This window comes from Narcine bancroftii, chromosome 14 (assembly GCF_036971445.1).
Source record: "Narcine bancroftii isolate sNarBan1 chromosome 14, sNarBan1.hap1, whole genome shotgun sequence".
Taxonomy (NCBI): domain Eukaryota; kingdom Metazoa; phylum Chordata; class Chondrichthyes; order Torpediniformes; family Narcinidae; genus Narcine; species Narcine bancroftii.
Genome location: NC_091482.1, coordinates 24,719,111 through 24,739,840, shown reverse-complemented (window position 1 = coordinate 24,739,840; position 20,730 = coordinate 24,719,111). Strand labels below are relative to the sequence as shown.

The following is a 20,730-nucleotide window of genomic DNA, read 5'->3' as shown; positions in this document are numbered from 1 at the left end:
AGCCATGATCATAATGAATGGTGTTGTAGGCTTGAAGGGCCAAATGGCCTCCTCCTACACCTATTTTCTATGTTTTAGTATGCTTTTCAAGCTTGATATTGACTCTTGATTTTGTTCAGTACTGGTTTCAACTCAGGAGAGGATAACTCAGGAGATAAACTTTAAACTCAGTTTATCAACTTATTCCAATTTCAAAGCCATAACGATTCTACCACCATTTCCAAAAGTGGATATAAACTCTGGATACTGACAATAATATTCAAAGTAAATTTAATCCTCTCAGAAATATGAATCCTGGACCATGTCAAAGATTCTATTTTCAAGTGGAAATAAATTTGGTTTTGAGTCTCTTATTTCAGGTTTTGGATGAAATCCAACTATTAGAAAAGAGTCAATGAAAATATTCTGAATCTGACTACCCTGGATTATCTCAAAGTTGCAGTTACATAAATGAGTTATAAAATGAACAACAACATTAGGATCTGAAGAAAGAGTTCCAGAAACAGTTCAAATAGCACATTTTCTACAAGTCAAATATGCAGCTTTCAGATGGATTACAGCATTCAAAGCAACTGAAAAATAGATTTGTAATATTTTTCCACATTCAAAGAAGTGAATTTATTTTTAAATTTAATTTTAAAAAATTTAGACATACAGCACAGTTACAGGCCATTTTGGCCCACGAGTCCATGCCACCCAATTTACACCCATTAACCTACAACCCCGGTACATTTCGAATGGTGAGAGGAAACCTGAAACCCCAGGGAAAACCCACACAGACATGGGAGGATGTACAAACTCCTTGGATGGCAGAATGGGATTCATATACCGGTCCCCAATTGCTGGTGCTTTACAGGCGATGCGCTAACTGCTACGCCAACTGTGTAACATATTTTGACTGCATCTTTTACCTGTTCAAACTTAGTATACTATTCCCAGTTGGGGATGATGAATAAATAGGTTTGTAGTGGTTATTTCAAAACCAAATTCTATTTAACTTGGGATGTGGCCACCCCACTATATATATATATATATATATATATATATGTAAAACTTTTGAAATTGGGATAACAAGAAATCACTCATCTGCTGCTCTCAGAAAACTAGATTTATACTTCAACCATCAATTCTCTGCAATGTCAATTCTTTACACTGGGATTCCAGTTCATAGTGTCACAAGATATTACTAAGATCAACAGAATAAGGCCACCTGCAAATCAAATGGATGCTCTGCTATGGGAATTAATACAATGAAGTGCAAAATCAATAATGAAACAACTTGCCAGATTTTAAAAAGGAACGGGACTGTGGAAAAAGGATAATTTGAATTCCTTTCAGAACAGCCATTTTGATAGGATGAACACATTTGCATTCCCGTGGCTGGCCTTTTCTGGATATTTTTTTTTAATTTTTTATTTTTCACACTATAAACCATATTGACCAAGATAAATACAGACATTTTTCTTCTTAAATATATACAGTGTCGTTTTTTTCCCCCTTTTTCCCCCTCCCTCACCCCCTTCCCCATTTATTTGAAGTTCAATCTATAAGATACATTAAACTCGTTAAACAATGTTGTCACTTAATAAAAATAAACAAGAAATTTTACTGAGTCAGTTCTTTTCGTTATCTTCTCCTTCTGTCATTTTAGGTGGTGGAAGTCCATGGTAGGATTTCTCTATTGTGTTTCATGTATGGCTCCCATATTTGTTCGAATATTGTAATGTTATTTCTTAAATTATATGTTAATTTTTCTAATGGAATACATTTACTCATTTCTATGTACCATTGTTGTATTCTCAAGTTGTCTTCTAATTTCCAGGTTGACATAATACATTTTTTGCTACAGCTAGGGCTATCATAACAAATCTTTTTTGTGCTCCATCCAAATCGAGTCCAAATTCTTTGTTTCTTATATTACTTAGGAGGAAGATCTCTGGGTTTTTTGGTTATATTGCTTTTTGTGATTTTATTTAATATCTGGTTTAGATCTTCCCAAAATTTTTCCACTTTCTCACATGTCCAAATTACATGAATTGTTGTTTTCGTTTCCTTTTTACAGTGTAAACATCTGTCTGATACTATTGGGTTCCATTTATTTAACTTTGGAGGTGTGATGTATAGCCTGTGTATCCAGTTATATTGTATCATGCGTAACCTCGTGTTTATTGTATTTCTCATAGTTCCGGAGCATAGGTTCTCCCATGTTTCATTCTTTATCTTTATGTTTAGATCTTGTTCCTATTTTTGTTTAGGTTTACCGTTTATTTCCTCGTTCTCCTTTTCTTGCAGTTTGATGTACATGTTTGTTACAAATTTTTAAATTATCATTGTGTCTGTAATCACATTTTCAAAATTGCTTCCTTCTGGTAACCTCAGACTGTTTCCCAATTTGTCCTTCAAGTAGATTTTCAGTTGGTGGTATGCAAACATTGTATCGTGAGTTATATTATATTTATCCTTCATTTGTTCAAAGGATAGTAATTTATTTCCCAAAAAACAATTTTCTATTCTTTTGATCCCTTTTCTCTCCCATTCTCTAAAGGAAAGGTTATCTATTGTGAAAGGGATTAGTTGATTTTGTGTCAATATTAGTTTTGGTAGTTGGTAATTTGTCTTATTCCTTTCTACATTAATCTTCTTCCAAATGTTGAGCAGATGATGCAATACCGGTGAATTCCTACATTGCACCAATTTTTCATCCCATTTATATAGTATATGTTCAGGTATCTTCTCCCCTATTTTATCTAGTTCTAATCTGGTCCAATCTGGTTTTTCCCTTGTTTGATAAAAATCTGATAGGTATCTTAATTGTGTGGCTCTATAATAATTCTTAAAGTTTGGTAGTTGTAAGCCTCCTTGTTTGTACCATTCTGTTAATTTATCTAGTGCTATCCTCGGTTTCCCCCCTTTCCATAAGAATTTCCTTATTATTTTCTTTAACTCCTTGAAGAATTTCTCTGTTAGGTGTATTGGTAATGACTGAAATAGGTATTGTATCCTTGGGAAAATATTCATTTTAATACAGCTTATCCTTCCTATCAGTGTTAGTGGTAACTCTTTCCAATGCTCTAAGTCGTCTTGTAATTTTTTCATTAATGGATGGTAATTGAGTTTATATAGATGTCCGAGGTTTTTATTTAGTTGTATACCTAGGTATCGCATTGCCATCTAAATGGCGATTCTTTCTTAAACTTTGTGAAATCCGCATTATTCATTGGCATTGCTTCACTTTTATTTGCGTTGATCTTGTGCCCCGATACTTCTCCATATTCCTTCAATTTCCTATGTAATTCTTTTATTGATATTTCTGGTTCTGTTAAGTATATTATAACATCATCTGCAAATAGACTGATTTTATATTCCTTCTCTTTTATTTTTATCCCTCTTATTTTATTTTCTGTTTTTATCAGTTCTGCTAGTGGTTCTATAGCTAACGCGAACAGTGAGGGAGATAGTGGACATTCCTGCCTTGTTGATCTGCTTAAGTTAAATTTTTTTAATATATATCCATTTACTGTCACTTTCGCCAATGGCCCCTTATATAATGCTTTAATCCAATTAATATATTTCTCTGGTAGCCTGAATTTTTGTAGTACTTTGAATAAATAATTCCATTCTACTCTGTCAAAGGCCTTTTCTGCGTCTAAAGCAACCGCTACTGTTGGAGTTGTATTTCCTTCTACTGCATGAATTAAGTTAATAAATTTACAGATATTGTCTGTTGTTTGTCTTTTTTTAATAAATCCAGTTTGGTCTAGATTTACTATTTTTGGTACATAGTCGGCCAATCTGTTTGCTAATAGTTTAGCTATTATCTTATAATCTGTGTTATGTAGAGATATTGGTCTATATGACACTGGTGCAAGTGGATCTTTCCCTGTCTTTGGTATTACTGTAATTATTGCTGTTTTGCATGAATCTGGTATGTTTTGTGTTTTATCAATCTGGTTGATTACTTCCAGGAGGGGAGGAATTAATAAGTCTTTAAATGTTTTATAGAATTCTATTGGGAATCCATCCTCTCCTGGTGTTTTATTGTTCGGTAGTTTTTTTTAATATCTCCTCTAATTCTTCTATTTCAAATGGTTTTATTAATTTATTTTGCTCCTCTGTTTGTAATTTCGGTAGTTCAATTTTAGTTAGAAATTCATATATTTTGTCTTCTTTCCCTTCGTTTTCAGTTTTATATAGTTGCTCGTAGAATTCCCTGAAGTTTTCATTGATCTCCGTTGGATTATATGTAATTTGTTTGTCCTTTTTCTTTAATGCCAATACCATTCTTTTAGTTTGTTCTGTCTTAAGCTGCCACACTAGAATTTTGTGCATTTTTTCTCCTAGCTCATAATATTTCTGTTTTGTCTTCATTATGTTCTTTTCCACCTTATATGTTTGTAGTGTTTCATATTTTATTTTTTTATCTGCCAATTCTCTTCTTTTAGTTGTATCTTCCTTTATTGCTAATTCTTTTTCTATATTTGTTATTTCTCTTTCCAACTGTGCTGTTTCCCAATTGTAGTCCTTCTTCATCTTAGTTACATAACTTATTATTTGCCCTCTGATGAACGCTTTCATTGTGTCCCATAGTATAAACTTATCTTTCACTGATTCCGTATTTATTTCAAAGTACATTTTAATTTGTCGTTCAATTAATTCTCTAAAATCCTGTCTTTTAAGTAGCATGGAGTTTAATCTCCATCTGTACATTCTTTGTGGGATGTCCTCTAGCTTTATTGCCAATAACAGGGGTGAGTGGTCCGATAATAGTCTAGCTTTATATTCCGTTTTCCTAACTCTCCCTTGAATGTGGGCTGATAACAGGATCCTTGACTATCCTTGAGTATGTTTTATGTCTACCCGAATAATATGAATATTCCTTTTCCTTTGGGTGTTGTTTCCTCCATATATCCAAAAGTTGCATTTCTTGCATCGATTTAATTATAAATTTGGTTACTTTGTTCTTTCTGTTAGTTTTTTTTTCCAGTTTTATCCATGTTTGAGTCCAAATTAAGGTTAAAATCCCCTTCTATTAGTATTTTCCCTTGCGTATCTGCTATCTTCAAAAAGATATCTTGCATAAATTTTTGATCTTCTTCATTAGGTGAATATACACTGAGTAAATTCCAAAATTCTGAATATATCTGACATTTTATCATTACATATCTCCCTGCTGGATCTATTATTTCCTCTTCTATTTTGATTGGTACATTTTTATTGATTAATATAGCTACTCCTCTGGCTTTTGAATTATATGATGCTGCTGTTACATGTCCTATCCAATCTCTCTTTAATTTCTTGTGTTCCACTTCAGTTAGATGTATTTCTTGTATGAATGCTATATCAATTTTTTCTTCTTTCAGTAAATTTAACAGTTTCTTCCTTTTGATTTGGTTATGTATTCCATTAATATTTAAAGTCATATAGTTCAATGAATAGTCATTTCATACTTTGTTTATCTTTCCTTTCCGTTTCCTCATCACCTTCCCTTCTTATCCATTTCTGCTTTCTTTTTTTGAACACATTATAAGACAACATTTCTAAAACATAAAATATTTCCACTATTCTCATATCTAAAATTCCTTTAACCCCAATAGTCCCTCCCCTTTCTGAGTTGCCCTTTGTCCCTTGTCGGGCAACCACATCTCCCCTCTCCATTTGGATTTGCGAATCCGCTTGCAAGCGTCAACTGATTTCGCAGTGACTGTTATTCTTCCCCACCCAGCCCCCCCCAGAAAAGATTTTAATCTTCATATATAACAAAGGTCACTCTCTTAATTCCCTCCTTACTTCCTTTCTTCCCCTTCTTAGTTCTTACCTATACTCTATTTTATATATATATATATATACACATACACACACACACACACACACACACACACATATATATATATAGATACATACACACATACATATAGTTTGGTGTCATTTTTGTTCTTGTTACATCTCTTCATCTCTCTGTCTGTTTTGTAGTTGTTCTGCAAATTTTCGTGCTTCTTCCGGATCCGAGAATAGTTCGCTTTGCTGCCCCGGAATAACTATTTTAAGTACCGCTGGGTATTTTAACATAAATTTATAACTTTTTTTCCAAAGGGTTGTTTTTGCTGCATTGAACTCCTGAAGAAGAGGAAGGAGTTCAAACTTATATCTGGATAGAAAAAAATTTTTTGACAGTGGTTTTTTGTCTTCTCTTATTTTTTTCATTGCCTTCTCCAATATATTTTCTCTTGTTGTATATCTTAGGAATTTTACTAGAATGGATCTTGGTTTTTGTTGTGGTTGTGGTTTAGGGGCTAATGTTCTGTGTGCCCTTTCTATTTCCATTTCTTCCTGTAATTTTGGTCTATCTAGGACCCTGGGGATCCATTCTTTTATAAATTCTTTCATATTTTTGCCTTCTTCATCTTCCTTATATTGTTTCTTCTATTATAATTTTCCATTTTATCTATCTTCTGAGCTAACAGCTCCTGTGTCTCTTTAACTTTTTTATCAGATTCTTCTAATTTCTTTTTTAAGTCATCTACTTCCATTTCTATGGCAGTTTCTCATTCTTCCACCTTGTCTACTCTTTTTCCTATATCTGTCATGATCATCTCTAATCTATTCACTTTTTCTTCTGTACTTTTTATTCTTCTTTTCATTTCACTGAATTCTTGTGACTGCCATTCTTTTACTGTTTCCATATATTCTTTAAAAAAAATATCCTTCATCTTCCATTTCTCTGTGTTCTTCCTCCTCTTCTTCTGAGTCCACTCCAGGATCTGTGTCCTTTACCTCTGTCTCTTCTGGTTTTCTTGTTGGGTTGTTTGTTTTATTTTGTTGGGTATTTTTGGTCTTCTTATTTTTATTAAAAGTGTCTTGGTGTTGGTCTTCTTCTTCTGGGTTGGACATCTGTTGTTTCTTTGATTTCTTATTTTTATTCTCTTCCTTCTTGTTCTTGTTATTTTCTATGTTTTCCTGTTGAGGGTGTTGTGTTGTAGTTGTCTGTTTCAGCTATGGAGATTTACTCCACAGCTGGTCCTCCCTCCTGTCAGTGTTATTTTTGTCTTGCGCATGCGCGCTTGCGCACTTTTGTTTGGCTCCGTGAGCCATTTTTGTAGTCCCGAGTTCGGGGCTTCCACTGACCTCAGGGAGCGGGCTTCTCTCTCCACAGCGGGCCTCCTTGTACTGGTAAGGCCTTCACCTTCCTCCTCCGACGTCCTTCCTTCTTATTTTCTTCCCGTTTTTGGTTTTTCTTTCTTCGCTGCCATTATCTCCACACTTTCACTTTGTTATGGTTTTTATGTTTGTGCCTTTATTTTTTCTCTATCTTTTTTTAACTTTTCTGGAGAGCTGGAGTTCCCCTACCGGCCAGTACTCCATCACGTGACTCCCCTTTTTCTGGATATTGAGGTGACATTTTTTGTTTAACTGATGCCATGGACACACAACTTAGTTCATCTTTATATCTCTTAAAATGCCAGAACGTCCAGGACTTCCATTAATGCTCAAACTAATTTAGGAGGTTAGAACTTTAGGAGTGAGAACCACAGATTTCAATTTTTGTTATAATTAGTTTCTTTTAGCTTGAAGTTGTTCACAAGCCCATTGAAAACAGATAGAGAGATGGCTCAATACTGTCAAAGGCAACAGCCCATCAATTTAATATAACAGAACTGCAAAAGGCTCCTGATTTTATGTCCTGGCAGAATGGTACCAGAGAAGTAAACGTCAAGCTGCTGGATCAATTGCACTATTTCTAGCAGTGCAGTATGTAAAAAGCTACACCACCAGTGTACTGTCCGATGTGGATGTTGAGAATGGTGTGACTGCTTATGTAGACACCCTTCATTATGGAAAGTCTGCTAAAAATGCAGTCATTGGAAATAAATGCCTGTCTCTGTACAGATGATATCACTGCCCAAATAAATATCAGAGATGTATTAGAAAATGCAGGTCATTTGAAATTGGGACAGATTGTAGGTGAGAACTGGGATTGTTCTGCTAAATTGCTCTTCAGGGAGTTCTGCTTATCTACCTCTATTCGGTGCTGCTTCAGACTTCAAATTTATGTACATGACATCACATACACCCTGAGATTTCCCTCTTTACTTTATCAGCAACCTCTAGATTATCATTCTGAACGGTGTCCTTCAGTGGGAATCTGTGAATTATTCCCATTTCACAGCAAAGTTTTGCAAATTAAATTCTAACAATATTCTGTACATTATGGGCCAAGTGGGTAAGGTACTTCTTGTCCAGGTATGTAAATTCTTGATTGAAAACACTGGTGCGATCATTAATGAGGACTCCCACTTGTCCCTTCTCCCTGAGACCCTGTGAGGTTTATTCACTTGGTTTCCGCCAGGATATGCGATTTAGGAAGTCAATTGGGCTATTGCAAATCGCTCCTAGGGTAGGTGAGCAGTGGGAAAATCGGGAAAGTAGATTGACAGGTGTACTATAATAGGTTGCATGTAAATGAGTGGCACGAAAGCACTGATAATCAATAAAAATTGCAGAGGCCAGCATAAACTCGATGTCACAAATATGAAAAAGAGTTAAGGATTAAACTGTAAATCTTTCTGGTTGCCATGCATACTAAGAGGATCATTAACTAAGTGTACAACTTAAAACATCCAGAAGTAAATATTTGCACTTTACAGTGATTGTTTTTTTTTAAAAGCTGTGCAAGAAGAGTATCTCCTAAATTTGTCCATAGTTTCAACTGACAGCAGCTGAAAAGTTCATTAATTAACATTAGAAATTGCCCGATCACCCCCTCCCCTCCATATAATGGACTAATAGATGGACAGTAAATAAAAATGGCCTTCTGTATCCTGACAGCATCATCTGCATCTTATTTATAGGCATAAATAACAATTACTGCCATAATTATTAAGAGACACAAGAAGTCAGTCAGCTCAGCCTGCCTGTATTGTTGCCACAGATGTACTTAATTTTGACCTGTTTTCAATCATATTCTTGAAGTTCCAATGGTGAAATATTTGGCATGAGTTATTTCTACAGAAATATTTGAATGGAAGCCAGTCTACCTACTGGAAAAAAAAACCCAGATCATTATTACATGATAGAACTAAGTCCATTTTGTGTGATAATGGTATTCTGGTTTACGTTCTCCTTGCTAAGAAATTGTTTTATACACCAGTTGTCAAAATCGTATCAGGAATCTGTTGTTTTTTTCAGTGTTCTTAAGTGTGCATTGCCAACTCCTCCAAGTAAAAGGTCTGAGCTTTCTCTTATGTAAAGTTCAGCCCCAACTGAACTCAGCTGTCTAACCCACTTGATGTGCGAAGATGGGATCAGAGTTTGTACCACAGATTCACTTGCCTCTGAGTTCTTGGAGAATTCTGTTGTCTCTTGCAGGGACAACCCCGGTCGCACTGATGATATTTCAGTTGTGGGCTATCAAATAATTGAGAAAAATGACGTCATCATCTGGGTAAATGTCATCAGGATTTCTGTAAATTCGATCAACTGTATTGTGTTAAAAATATTAATTTATGTTTACGCTCACAAAAAGCCTTAAATCTCTTTTTGTAGTGATCAAAACTTGTTCCGTGTATTTTCCCTGCACTTCAAAATGGTCTTCAATAAGATATCTTCTACTCCCATAATGTTCAAAAGGTTGAAGACCAAAATTATTCAGTGCTTTCGTCTCAGCAAACACCCATTCATTCAAAAAAATACATTAATGTCAGAGAGAACAAGTACAAAAAAAAGCACTATTTGTTAAATGTCAACAAAAATAAAATAAAATTAGGCTTTAGTTTAGTTAAGCAGTATAAGGTTAAGCTATCTAGACCATGAATTAAGTCACCTGTTTCTGCACAAGAATATTCCATGATTCTGGAACTGAAACAAGTTAAATATTGAGAGATTTTAGTCGGGCTTTGAGTCTAATTGTTGACTCGATGAGCAACCTTGTTTTTAGGGGAGTGAATGGTATGCTTCCATATCCAAGAAGAAAGTGTTTGCTATAGAACTGATGTCACATCCAACATCACAAATAAATAACCTGCATCCTGATATCCAAAAATAATTTTGGAGACAGGAGTAAAATTGGTATCTCTTGATATATTGCTCAAATGTCCTCCGGAAGCTCCTCACTTTGAGCTGTAATTAAATATTCAGTTGCTTTGTTGTGCAACACATCAGAATTCTGTCAACCTATCTTTGACCTGTTATGTGAACTGATGTTCCTCTCTCCACTGAAACTATCTCATTTGCTGAATGTTTCCATAAAATTACCAGATTTTATGATGGAAACTATATAAGTGGATAAATGATGCTCACTCTATCTCAGTCACTCAGGGAAACATGACATGAAGAACAGGAACACCTAAAGAATGAAAACCATTCTCGGATTTCCACAACAAATTGGTAATTAGCTTTTGCTTTAGAGGACTGGATCAAGGAATAATTTATTTGATGACTTCTTTCTGAGCAATGCAATTAGATCATCAGGCCTACAAGTTCAATCAGGTTACAAACAAGTCCTTAGAGTTGATGTTGTGATTGTAGTACAATACACAATACAAGTACAGAAACTTAGCAGGTCATGCAGCATCTATAGGAAGTAAAAGGTAACCAATGTTTTGGGCCTGAGCCCTTTAGCAAGCCAGGTGGCATTAACATTTACTTCTCCGGTTTCCGTTAAACCCCTCCTCAGAGTTTTCTCTTTCCCTATCGCTCTCTCTCTCCTCCAGTTACCCACTCCCTTCCCTTCCCTCTCCATTCAGAGCAACACCCTCCCCCACCACCTCAGTTTTTTTCCCTTGTACTTCCCCACCTATATCCTGCGAGTCTGTACTCTTTCCCCTGCCCCTTCCTCTCACCTCTTCTCCCTCCACCTTTTTATTCAAGTATTGGCCTGATACTTGCCCACACCTTTAATGAAAGACTGAGGCCCAAAATGTTGGTTATCCTATGGATGCTGCATGAGCTGCTGAGTTTGTTCATCACTTTTCTGTATTATTGTTCAAGTCCTGCCTTACACAGGGATCATTCAAAAGTGTTTAGTTAGTCAAGAAGCCCTAAAATTAAGAATTAATTCAGAGAAAAATTTAGCAGGTGTTAGAAGTATTTTGACAATTATACTTCTGTAGAGAGACAAAAAGATGTTGAAATTTCAAGTAAATGATCTTTCATCAGAATGAAGAGTCAATCAACTGTTTTATAATCATCTCCAGTCATTTCCTTTTGATGAGACTTGAGGTCTCAACTTAATTCTCCATTCCTTTTGTCGCTAATTGCTGATAAAAACCATAAACACCAGATAGAATTAGACAGATACAAATCTTCTTTGCATCTCCGCTACTCTCTTGATATTCTTTTCTTTCTATGGAGACCAGAATCACAATACTCAAGGTATGGTTTATCTGTAAGTCAATGTAAATATGATATTTGTCAGCAATGTTGAAATGAAAATGACCTCATTTGATGCATGTGAGGAAAATTGTTGATAGATTGATTAGGTTATTCAGTAGCTACCATGTCCATGGAAAGAACTACAATATTGTACACGACACAATTAAAATGTGCAAAGGTTAACTGACCACACTTCTATCCTTTCGCTAACACTCTTAAGTGTTCTGAGAATAACAATCCGAGTCTCAACAAGGACAAGATGAAGGAGATGATCATGGAATTCTGAAGGACCAGGAATGAGCACCCTCCATTGCACATCAACAACTATGTAGCAGAGAGAGTGGAGATCACCAAGGTCCTTGGAGTTCACCTAATTAGTGACCTATCTAGTGCTGTAGGTTTCAGTGAGGGACACTGGACAAAGTGGTGACTCTTTGTCTGCCTTACGGCAGACAAAAGTTAAAGAATTTCATGTATGTTTCATTCTAACAGTAGTATTACGTGACAATAATGGAACCTTTACTTTTATCATGGACACTCAACATCTCCTTACTTGTGAGGAAGGCACAACACTGACTGCACTTCCTGCACTGACTGAGTGGGCAAGGCTACTGGCCACCATAATGCCAACCTTCTATAGGAGCTCTATCGAGAGTATCCTGGCTGGCTGAATCAAAGGGTGGTACAGTTGTTGCCGAGAAATGGATGGGAGGTCAATCCTGCATAAGAATGGCAGAGAGGATCAATGGAGTATCCCTCCCTCAATTGACATGATTTACCAGGATCGTTGTCTGAAGGGGGTACGTGAAATCATTGCGGACCCCTTCCACCCTGCACATAGCATCTTTTAGTAGCTTCTGTCAGGAAAAAAATACAGGAGTATCAGAGCTAGCACCACCAGGCTGAGGAACAGCTTCTTCCCACGGGCAGTGAGAATGCTGAGCAACCAAAGAAACTGCTCACACTAACCCTCCAAGACTCTCATATTCATGAAACAATATTTATTTATTTGTATAGATGAATACTTGTCCTCCATATGTATTGTTTCTCTGTATTGTCTTCATGTTTTGGACCAAGAAGTTGAGAAACTGTTTCATCAGGTTGTACTCGTACAATCAGATGACAATAAACTTCACTTGATTTGACTAAGAGGAGGAGATAGTTTGCATATAGTTAAGTGTTTTTCTATTGGGAATGGAAGGAATCCTAAGGTACACCTCAGATGACAAAAAGAAAGTGAGGTTAAAATATAACAGGAACAAGTTCATCACAAATGTCAAGTTCATATAACAACTGAAAACTAAATTTGTGGAAATGGGTTTACATGAAAACTTAAGTTGGGATCACTAGAGATCATAAAGAAAAGCACAAATGGATATTCTGTATGTATTTTCATAATGCTGCCAAAGTTACACTGATGGAGGAAGGGTTGGAGAAATTAGACTCTATTTAAAATGGGAATGCTTAAAGTATAAAAGGAATTCCAGAGAACTGCAAGACCATGAATATGAGCATTCAACGAAAGAATGGTCATAAAATTCTCATCCCAGGGTCCATCACAAAATGCACTTGGCACAATCAGTTTTTGCTTCCTTTCAAATAACAAAAATTGGTAATGCTGGAAATACTCATCTACCTGACACGTTTCCTCTCATCCAGCTTCCTGTGAGAACACCATTCCATTCTCCTATTTGATCCTTCTGTTTGATTGGTCTGACAACAGGACTTTCTATGCTGGTGCCATTAAGATGTCTTCCTTTTGCCTTAACCATAGCCTTCTCTCTTTCATTGACATGGCTCTTAGTCCCTTCTCCATTTCCTACATATTTGATCTTATCCTCCTATTGGTTTCTATGCCCTGACCTGTCCTCACCTTTTAATCCACCATGGAACATTACAGCAAAGAAACAGGCCCTTTGGCCCTTCTAGTCTGTGCTGATCTTATTTTTCTGCCTCAACCCACTGACCTGCACCACGTCAATAGTCCTTCATTCCCCTCCCATGCACGTACCTGGCCAAATTCTTAAATGTTACAATTGAGCCTGCATCCATCACCTCAGCTGGCAGCTCGTTCCACCCCTGAATTTTCCCCCTGAACTTTTCTCATTTCACCCTTAACCCATGTCCTCTGGTTTGTATCTCACCTACCCTCCATCGAAAAAGCCTATCTACATTTACTCTGTCTATCCCCTCATAATTTTAAATGCCTCTATCAAATCTCCCTTCATTCTTCTATGCTCCAGGGAATAAATTCCTACCATGGTTAACCTTTTCCTGTAACTCAGCTCCTGAAGTCCAGGCAACACCCTAGTAATTCTTCTCTGCACTCTTTCCATCTTATTGATATCTTTCCTGTAGTTAGATGATCAAAACTGCACACAATACTCCAAATTTGGCCTCACCAATGTCTTGAACAACTTTACCATAACATCCCAACTCCCATACTCAACCCTTTGATTTATGAAGGCCAATATGCCAAAAGCTCTCTTTACAACCACTTTCAGGGAATTATCTATCTGTATTCTCAGATCCTTCTGTTCTACCACACTCCTCAGTGCCCTATTTATTGTTTATGTCTTACCTTGGTTTGTCCTTCCAAAATGCAACACCTCACACTTGCCTGCATTAAATTCCATCTGCCGTTTTTCAGTTCATTTTTCCAGCTGGTCCAGATTCCTGTGCAAGCTTTGAAAGCCTTCCTTGCTGTCCACAATGCCTCCATCTTTCTGTTATCTGCAAACTTGCTGATCCAATTTACCACATTATCATCCAGATCACTGTTGTAGATGACAAGTAACATTGATCCCTGAAAAGATCCTAGCATTGAGGCCACTAGGCCCCAGGGGCCTCCAGTCTGAAAAGCAATCATCCACTGCCAGCTTCTCTCGTATTGCTAATATTGAATCCAGTTTACTACCTCACCATGAATACCAAGCCTCTGAATCTTCCTGATTAAACTCCCATGTAGATCCTTGTCATAGGCCATACTAAAGACCATGCAGCTAACATCCATAGCCTTTCCTTCATCAACTTTCCTGTTAACTTTCATGAAAAACTCTATCAGGTTGATTAAATATGACCTACCATGCATAAAGCCATGTTGACAATTCTTAATCAGTCCCTGGCTATCCAAATAGTTGTATATCTGATTTCTTAGGGCATCATCCAATATGTCAGCCTCACTGGCCTACAATTTACTTTTCAAGCCTTTTTTTAAATTACAGAATAACATGAGCTCACCTCAAATCCTCTGGACAACACCCATGGCAAGCTTCAACAGATATTATCTATCGCCTTCAAAGTTTTGCCTTGCCTCTCCTTTCAGCATTCCAAAGTAACTGATATCTTCTCAATTTACTGGTTGACTATTCAAACTCCTTCCAATACTGTTATCCAAGGCAACTGCAGGAAATGCAGTGTCTCTCTACATACCCCTCCCCACTATCCACTGAACTGAACGTTTTCTTTTCAGATGAAGAAGCAATTCATCTACATTTCTTTCCATTGTGTGTATTATGATGGATGCTCCCCTCTACACTGGAGAAACCAAACTCAGATTGGGTGATCGCTTGGTGGAACACCTCTGTTCATTCAACTGCAACATTAATTATCAGTCATACTCAGATTTCAGCCTGCTACATTGCTCCATTGATGTCCTTATAAGCTTAAAGGACAACAGATCTTCTGATCAACTACCTTGAAGCACTTAGAACAAAATACTGAATTTAATAATTTCATATAACTACTTTGGTCTGGCCTGAACTTCCCCTGTTCAAAGGTATGGCTATTACGTTTATATTTCAGTGTGTTTTGTTTTCTTCTCTTGTCTCTAACAAGCAAGATTTCTGTTTTTGTTTCAGCTTTCCAACATCTGCAGCACTTTTGATCTAGTTGTTAGATGTACACTTGTGGTGCACCAACAGCATATAAAACGCGATTTTTCATTAAGTCACTGAGGGAAAAAAGAACTCTACTCCTGTTATTATTCTGCAGCTGCCTGATGAGGATCAATAACATGATAGAATGAATAACATAACATAACATAACATAACAATTACAGCACGGAAACAGGCCATTAGGCCCTTCTAGTCCGCACCGAACCAAACACCCCTTTCTAGTCCCACCTCCCTGCACAATGCCCATAACCCTCCATCTTCTTCTCATCCATATACCTGTCCAACCTTTTCTTAAATAATACAATTGACTCCGCCGCCACTATTTCTCCCGGAAGATCATTCCACACGGCTACTACTCTCTGAGTAAAGAAGTTCCCCCTCATGTTACCTCTAAACCTCTGCCCCTTAATTCTTAACTCATGTCCTCTTGTTTTATATCTTTGCCAGTATATCTGTTTTTTTTTTATTTATGTGGAGGCTAGAAAAGCAAAGTCATAGGGCTATAATTTTTCTATGATTTCTCTACTTTTCAAATTTATTACTCTGGAAAGGAATCTGATGTCTTGTTGGAATTTAAAATATTCTTTTAAATGCCCTTTTGTTGATCCTTTTAATAACTCGTATACTTATGTTTTTCAGTCCTCCAGGAGCCATTACTGCTGGCTTTTCCAGCATAAGAGAAATTTGCCAATTAACTACGCTGCAAGTTTATTAATGCCAGTTTAATACAAGTTATCTTTAGAATTATCCACATCTACCCTTTGGTGTACAGTAGCTCAAATTAAAATTGCAACTGAACTTAGTAGGGTGGCATGGTTGGTATAGCGGCTAACGCAAAATCTTTACGGTGCCAGTAATCAGGACGGGGTTCTCTGTAAGGAGTTTTTACATTTGTAGGTTCTCCCCGTGTCTGCGTGGGTTTTCCCTGGGGGCTCCAGTTTCCTCCCACCCTTTAAAAAAATACCTACCAGGGGTGTAGGTTAAATGAGTGTAATTGGGCAGCATGGGATCATGGGCTGGAATGGCCTGTTAATGTGGTGTATGTCTAAATTTTTAAAAAAGTGTATCAACAGCAGTCACATTGAGTTGCAGGATAAGTTAAACTGATTTAATTGTTTATGTGACAGAAAGATTCCTATTGCTCCCGGTGAAAATAATCTTTGCTTTATTAGTGCTAACACTTAATTTCAATATGTTTGCCAACTTGTTTCTCATTTCCAATAATAGCTACAGAGCATTGTTGACTTGGATTCCATCTGCTTCATAAAATATTAATGCAGGTATGAATTTTATATTGTCAATTTGTATCTAGAACTGAGCTAAGCTCAAAGCTGCACAATGCTCTGCTGCAGGGTTCCAGGTAAACCAATAAAACACCAATGATACAGAACAAGGAGTCATGGATACAATTTTGAGATTAACATGAAACTAAAAGGTGCAGCAAGTTCCTGTCAGGCAGATCAGTAAGATGAACGCACACTGAATCTCATTTTCATGAAAGATCGTGAAGCTTAATGTTCATAACGTATGTTAGTTATTATGAATTGTAAGGCCTGTAACATTTTCACTGAAATGAATTATGAGATTATTTACCAACCTTCAATGGACTGAGTAAATTGGTCCCTAATCAATGTCTAAACCTGAAAGAAAATGTGCTCAGCGGATACCTGACCCTAGGTCAGGGATATAACCTGCTCTCAGTGGAAGCCCGGCCCCAAATCTCAGACAAGATGCTCCCAATGCATAACCAAACTTCAGAAATAAATTACTCAAAACAATAACTAATATTAGCCCAGATTGACATTGCTTTCAACAACAGAAAATGCAGGGACTGAGATATTGGAAAAAAAAACCCTCTTCTAATGCGGACTGTCGTATTTACAGAAACTCAGAACAATTTAAAATAAGGAGTATAAAATAAATCTACCGAAATTTATTTCCAGCATACCACTCTCTTTCACCATTACTTCACGGTGAGGCTTATGGTCCTTCCTGCCTTAGGCCAACATTATAACCTTACACTCAATTTCTATCCACACCGAATTGCCAGAAGTAAGAGCAACATTGTAAAACAAAACCAGAACATGTTTAATTGAACAAATAAACCTGTATATGACACTGTCCCTGGGAGACATGCATATAGCGTTCATTACAGCTATAATGTAACAAAGTCAACATTTGTCTTAGGTGAACTCTTTATGGAAGTCATAAATGTTAAGTGCAGTATGAGCAAGTAATGCAATCAATCAGAAACATATTAAATATTAAAATGCTCCAGTTCTGTAATGGAGAGGCAGGCAAGCCAGAAGTTAAGAATATTCTCAGCCAGCTCCTGGAGAAACAGGCCAAAACCATTTCAAACGTCTCCATAAAAAAACCCTTCTGTAGATTTAATATAATTGAAAGAAAACCTTGAAAATTACCTTCTTTTTCTTAGCGATTCAAGCTGAATGAATGTGGAGCCTGTGCTGACAATGTTGTACCCAACTAGGCAAAGCCCCTGCTGCTACCAAGCAACAGCCAAAGGATTTATAGGACAGTCCACTCTCGCAGATGGAGAGTGAGGCACCATTTGAGCATTCATCAGGACAATCCAGCCATTAACTTTTCTCAGGAGAAATGAAGATCACATTTACTACTGTAGTTAACAGCAGAAAGGGAGATATGTGATCTGCAAGAGATGTAGATAATGCAGTAGCAGTGGATAGATTGATCCAAACCTCCCCTTCTTTTTTTACTCATCATGGTAGTGTCTAAATCCATATAGCTGTCTTATCAGGTATCATCACTGCTTCCATCTCTGCTGCAACCTCGATTGAATTTGCTGATGGGGGTGGGGGTGGGATTTGCAAATCAGAAATTCTCTGACTTGATCAGTTCAGACTACTTTTAGTATAAGTGGAGGAGTACTGTAAACTATCTCAAAAACTATTTTCATTTAATTTAGTTTTAATGAAGCAGCACAGAGGAGGAGGGTGGGAGGAAATTGAAATTCCCAGTGAACTTATAGGCAGATACAAACTCCTGACAGTGCTGGGTCACTGGTGCTATAATAATAATTCTTGCGCATAAAAAAAAATCCAAGGCACTTTGTGAATTGAACTAGACAAAAAGAAATAGATACTGGAAATCCAAGAAGTTAGTCAAAGATTCATAAAATTCCAAGTTCCAAAAGCTGATTTTAAGGAGGTCCTTCATTGAATAGAGGAGACTGAAGTGGAGGAAAGTGGTTAGAAGCACTGCAGCAAATGGTTCAGCAGAGTACTGAGTTCTGGTCCTGGTAAAGGGGATAGTAGGATTAGATTAGAGCAGAGAAGGTATGTCTGGGTGATGTCTTAGATTATAGTTTAGTCAGTGTAAAATTTTAGTTGATTAGAGTCCAGATTATACTGCAGATGATTTACAGGTTCCTATGTTAAACTGGAAATAGGAATTGGGCTCCACATTGGACTGTGGCAGCAGACTAAGAACAGAATTGAGATGTAGCTGGGAAATTGGGCTGTGGGTTAGTCTGCAGCTACAGTAACTCAACATGGAACAGCATCTGTTTTTAAGATGGTGTCATTATCAGTATTAACAGGAGATGGACACCATTTGCAGATGTTAGATTACCAGCGGTTCTCTAAAATTTTAGTCATCCTGCATCACTTTCAACAATATGTTCAAACTCAGCATCCTGGTCATCCACAAGATATTCTGAATACTAGCGGCAGGAGATGGAAAATAAGATGTAGGATAAATAAGGTAAGGATTTTTTTCTTACTCTGAAGACGTCTTAGCATTTTTAAGATGACATTCCTTGAGGAGGCATAACTTTGTCAAAACTCCTCTGCCACATCCAAGAAGCTTGCACAAGGGACGATTCCACCTGCATCCCCAAATGGAGATGATGGTGCTGTTTCTGAACCTGCTGTCAGCTCAATGGACAGGTTACCCTACAGTGTTTAGGTGTCAGCCATTTATAATCAATATTGATCAATACTGAAACTTGAGTGCGACAGAGATAGAGTTGTCATTTGTGCAAACCTTAACAGGTGGCATGATTAGTGTAGTGGTTAGCGCAATGCTGTTGCATTCCCAGTGACCAGGACCAGGGTTCGAATCCCGTGCTGCCTGTAAAGAGTTTGTACATTCTTCCCACGTCTGCATGGGCTTTCCCAGGATGCTCCAGTTTCCTCCCACCCTTCAAAACGCTCTGGGGGTGTAGGTCAATCGGATATAATTGGGCACCACAAGCTTGTGGGCTGAATGGGCCTGTTACAGTGCTTTATGTATGTCTAAATTTATAGGGAAAGGGAAAAAAAAGGAATGCAAAATGGGAACACAAAAGGGATAGATGAATAGGTAGGTATGTGAATGTGAAGTTACTGTAGAAAAAGACAGAAATATAAAGCATTTTTTATATGATGAGAGGTTAATCTTTATTGCAAAAGAATTGGAGCACACCTTACCTTATCTTTTACTTGCAACTGTACAGGAGACTGTTCGGCCCATCAGATGGCTAGTTCCAGGGGAAGCAATCGCATTGGCAGTTTCACCCTTTCCTTAACTCAATCTCTTTCTCACACACTCATCAACTACCTTTGATTCTTTTTGTCAGTAATTTCGACTGAAGGGTAATTAGTCAATTAAACAACCTGCAGTTTTTTGGTGAGATGTAGGACTAAAATAGAATGCCTGGAAGAAACCCACCCGTTCACAGAGAATGTGTGTAAACTCCACACAAAAGCACCCAAGGTCAGGGTCAAACCCAGGTCCCTAGGAGATGATGCAACAGCACCAACTGCTACATCATCACTTCACCCTAAAATAAATAAAAGAAACTTGAGCATAGGTCAAGACTTGGAGTGTTGTGTAGAATTTGGCCTTGATATTCACCTTTGTTCAATTCCTGGGAGGAGGATATTGTCCTTTGGAAAAAAATAAGTTTTGGCTGTGCCTATATATACTGAAGCATGCAATGTAAGCTCATTGAAATATAAAGTGCAGGAGTCAATGAAGGCCCAGTGGTTAGTCTTCTCAGTAGAAAGGTTAGGGTGCTTACTTTTCAATATTCTAATCTGTATTCCCTTAATGGGGCATAGCATTTCAATGCAATCTCCTTGTCTTCAAGTTAACAAATGCCAGCTACAGGACTGGAGTTCAGCTGAACCACAACTGGTCAGTTTATAAAATGGGCTGTGACAATCATTTAACACTTTTGGCTGCTCTGAATGGAGGAGTGCTCACCACAGTAAACTACCTCAAAAACCATTTCATTTATAGAATTTAATTTAATTTTAATGTTGCAGCGTGGTAGAAAAAGGGTGGGAGGAAATCAAAGTACCCAGAGAACATAGAGTCAGATCCAAACTCCTAACAGTGCTTGATTCAACCCTGGGTCACTTGTGCTGTAATACTAATTCTTGTGCATAAAAATATCCAAGGGACTTCATGATTTGAACTAAACATTGTTTCCTAAAATATC

The 20,730-nt window shown here is 37.2% G+C and overlaps 1 protein-coding gene across 20 annotated transcripts in view; it reads right to left on the bottom strand.

The window, feature by feature from the left end:
- Window positions 1–20,730, bottom strand: part of LOC138749254 (RIMS-binding protein 2-like) — a 227,447-nt gene that overhangs the window by 92,569 nt on the left and 114,148 nt on the right. For 18 of the 20 annotated variants that reach the window (XR_011348508.1, XM_069910403.1, XM_069910409.1 and 15 more), the window contains one exon: window positions 9,328–9,402. The exons of the other annotated variants lie outside the window; for them this stretch is intronic. Coding sequence is in view for 17 of the 18 variants with exons in the window: in XM_069910403.1 (XP_069766504.1) it covers window positions 9,328–9,402 (75 nt within the window). In the remaining variant the exon portion in view is untranslated. The remainder of the gene's footprint in view (window positions 1–9,327; window positions 9,403–20,730) is intronic. 20 annotated transcript variants of the gene reach the window in all.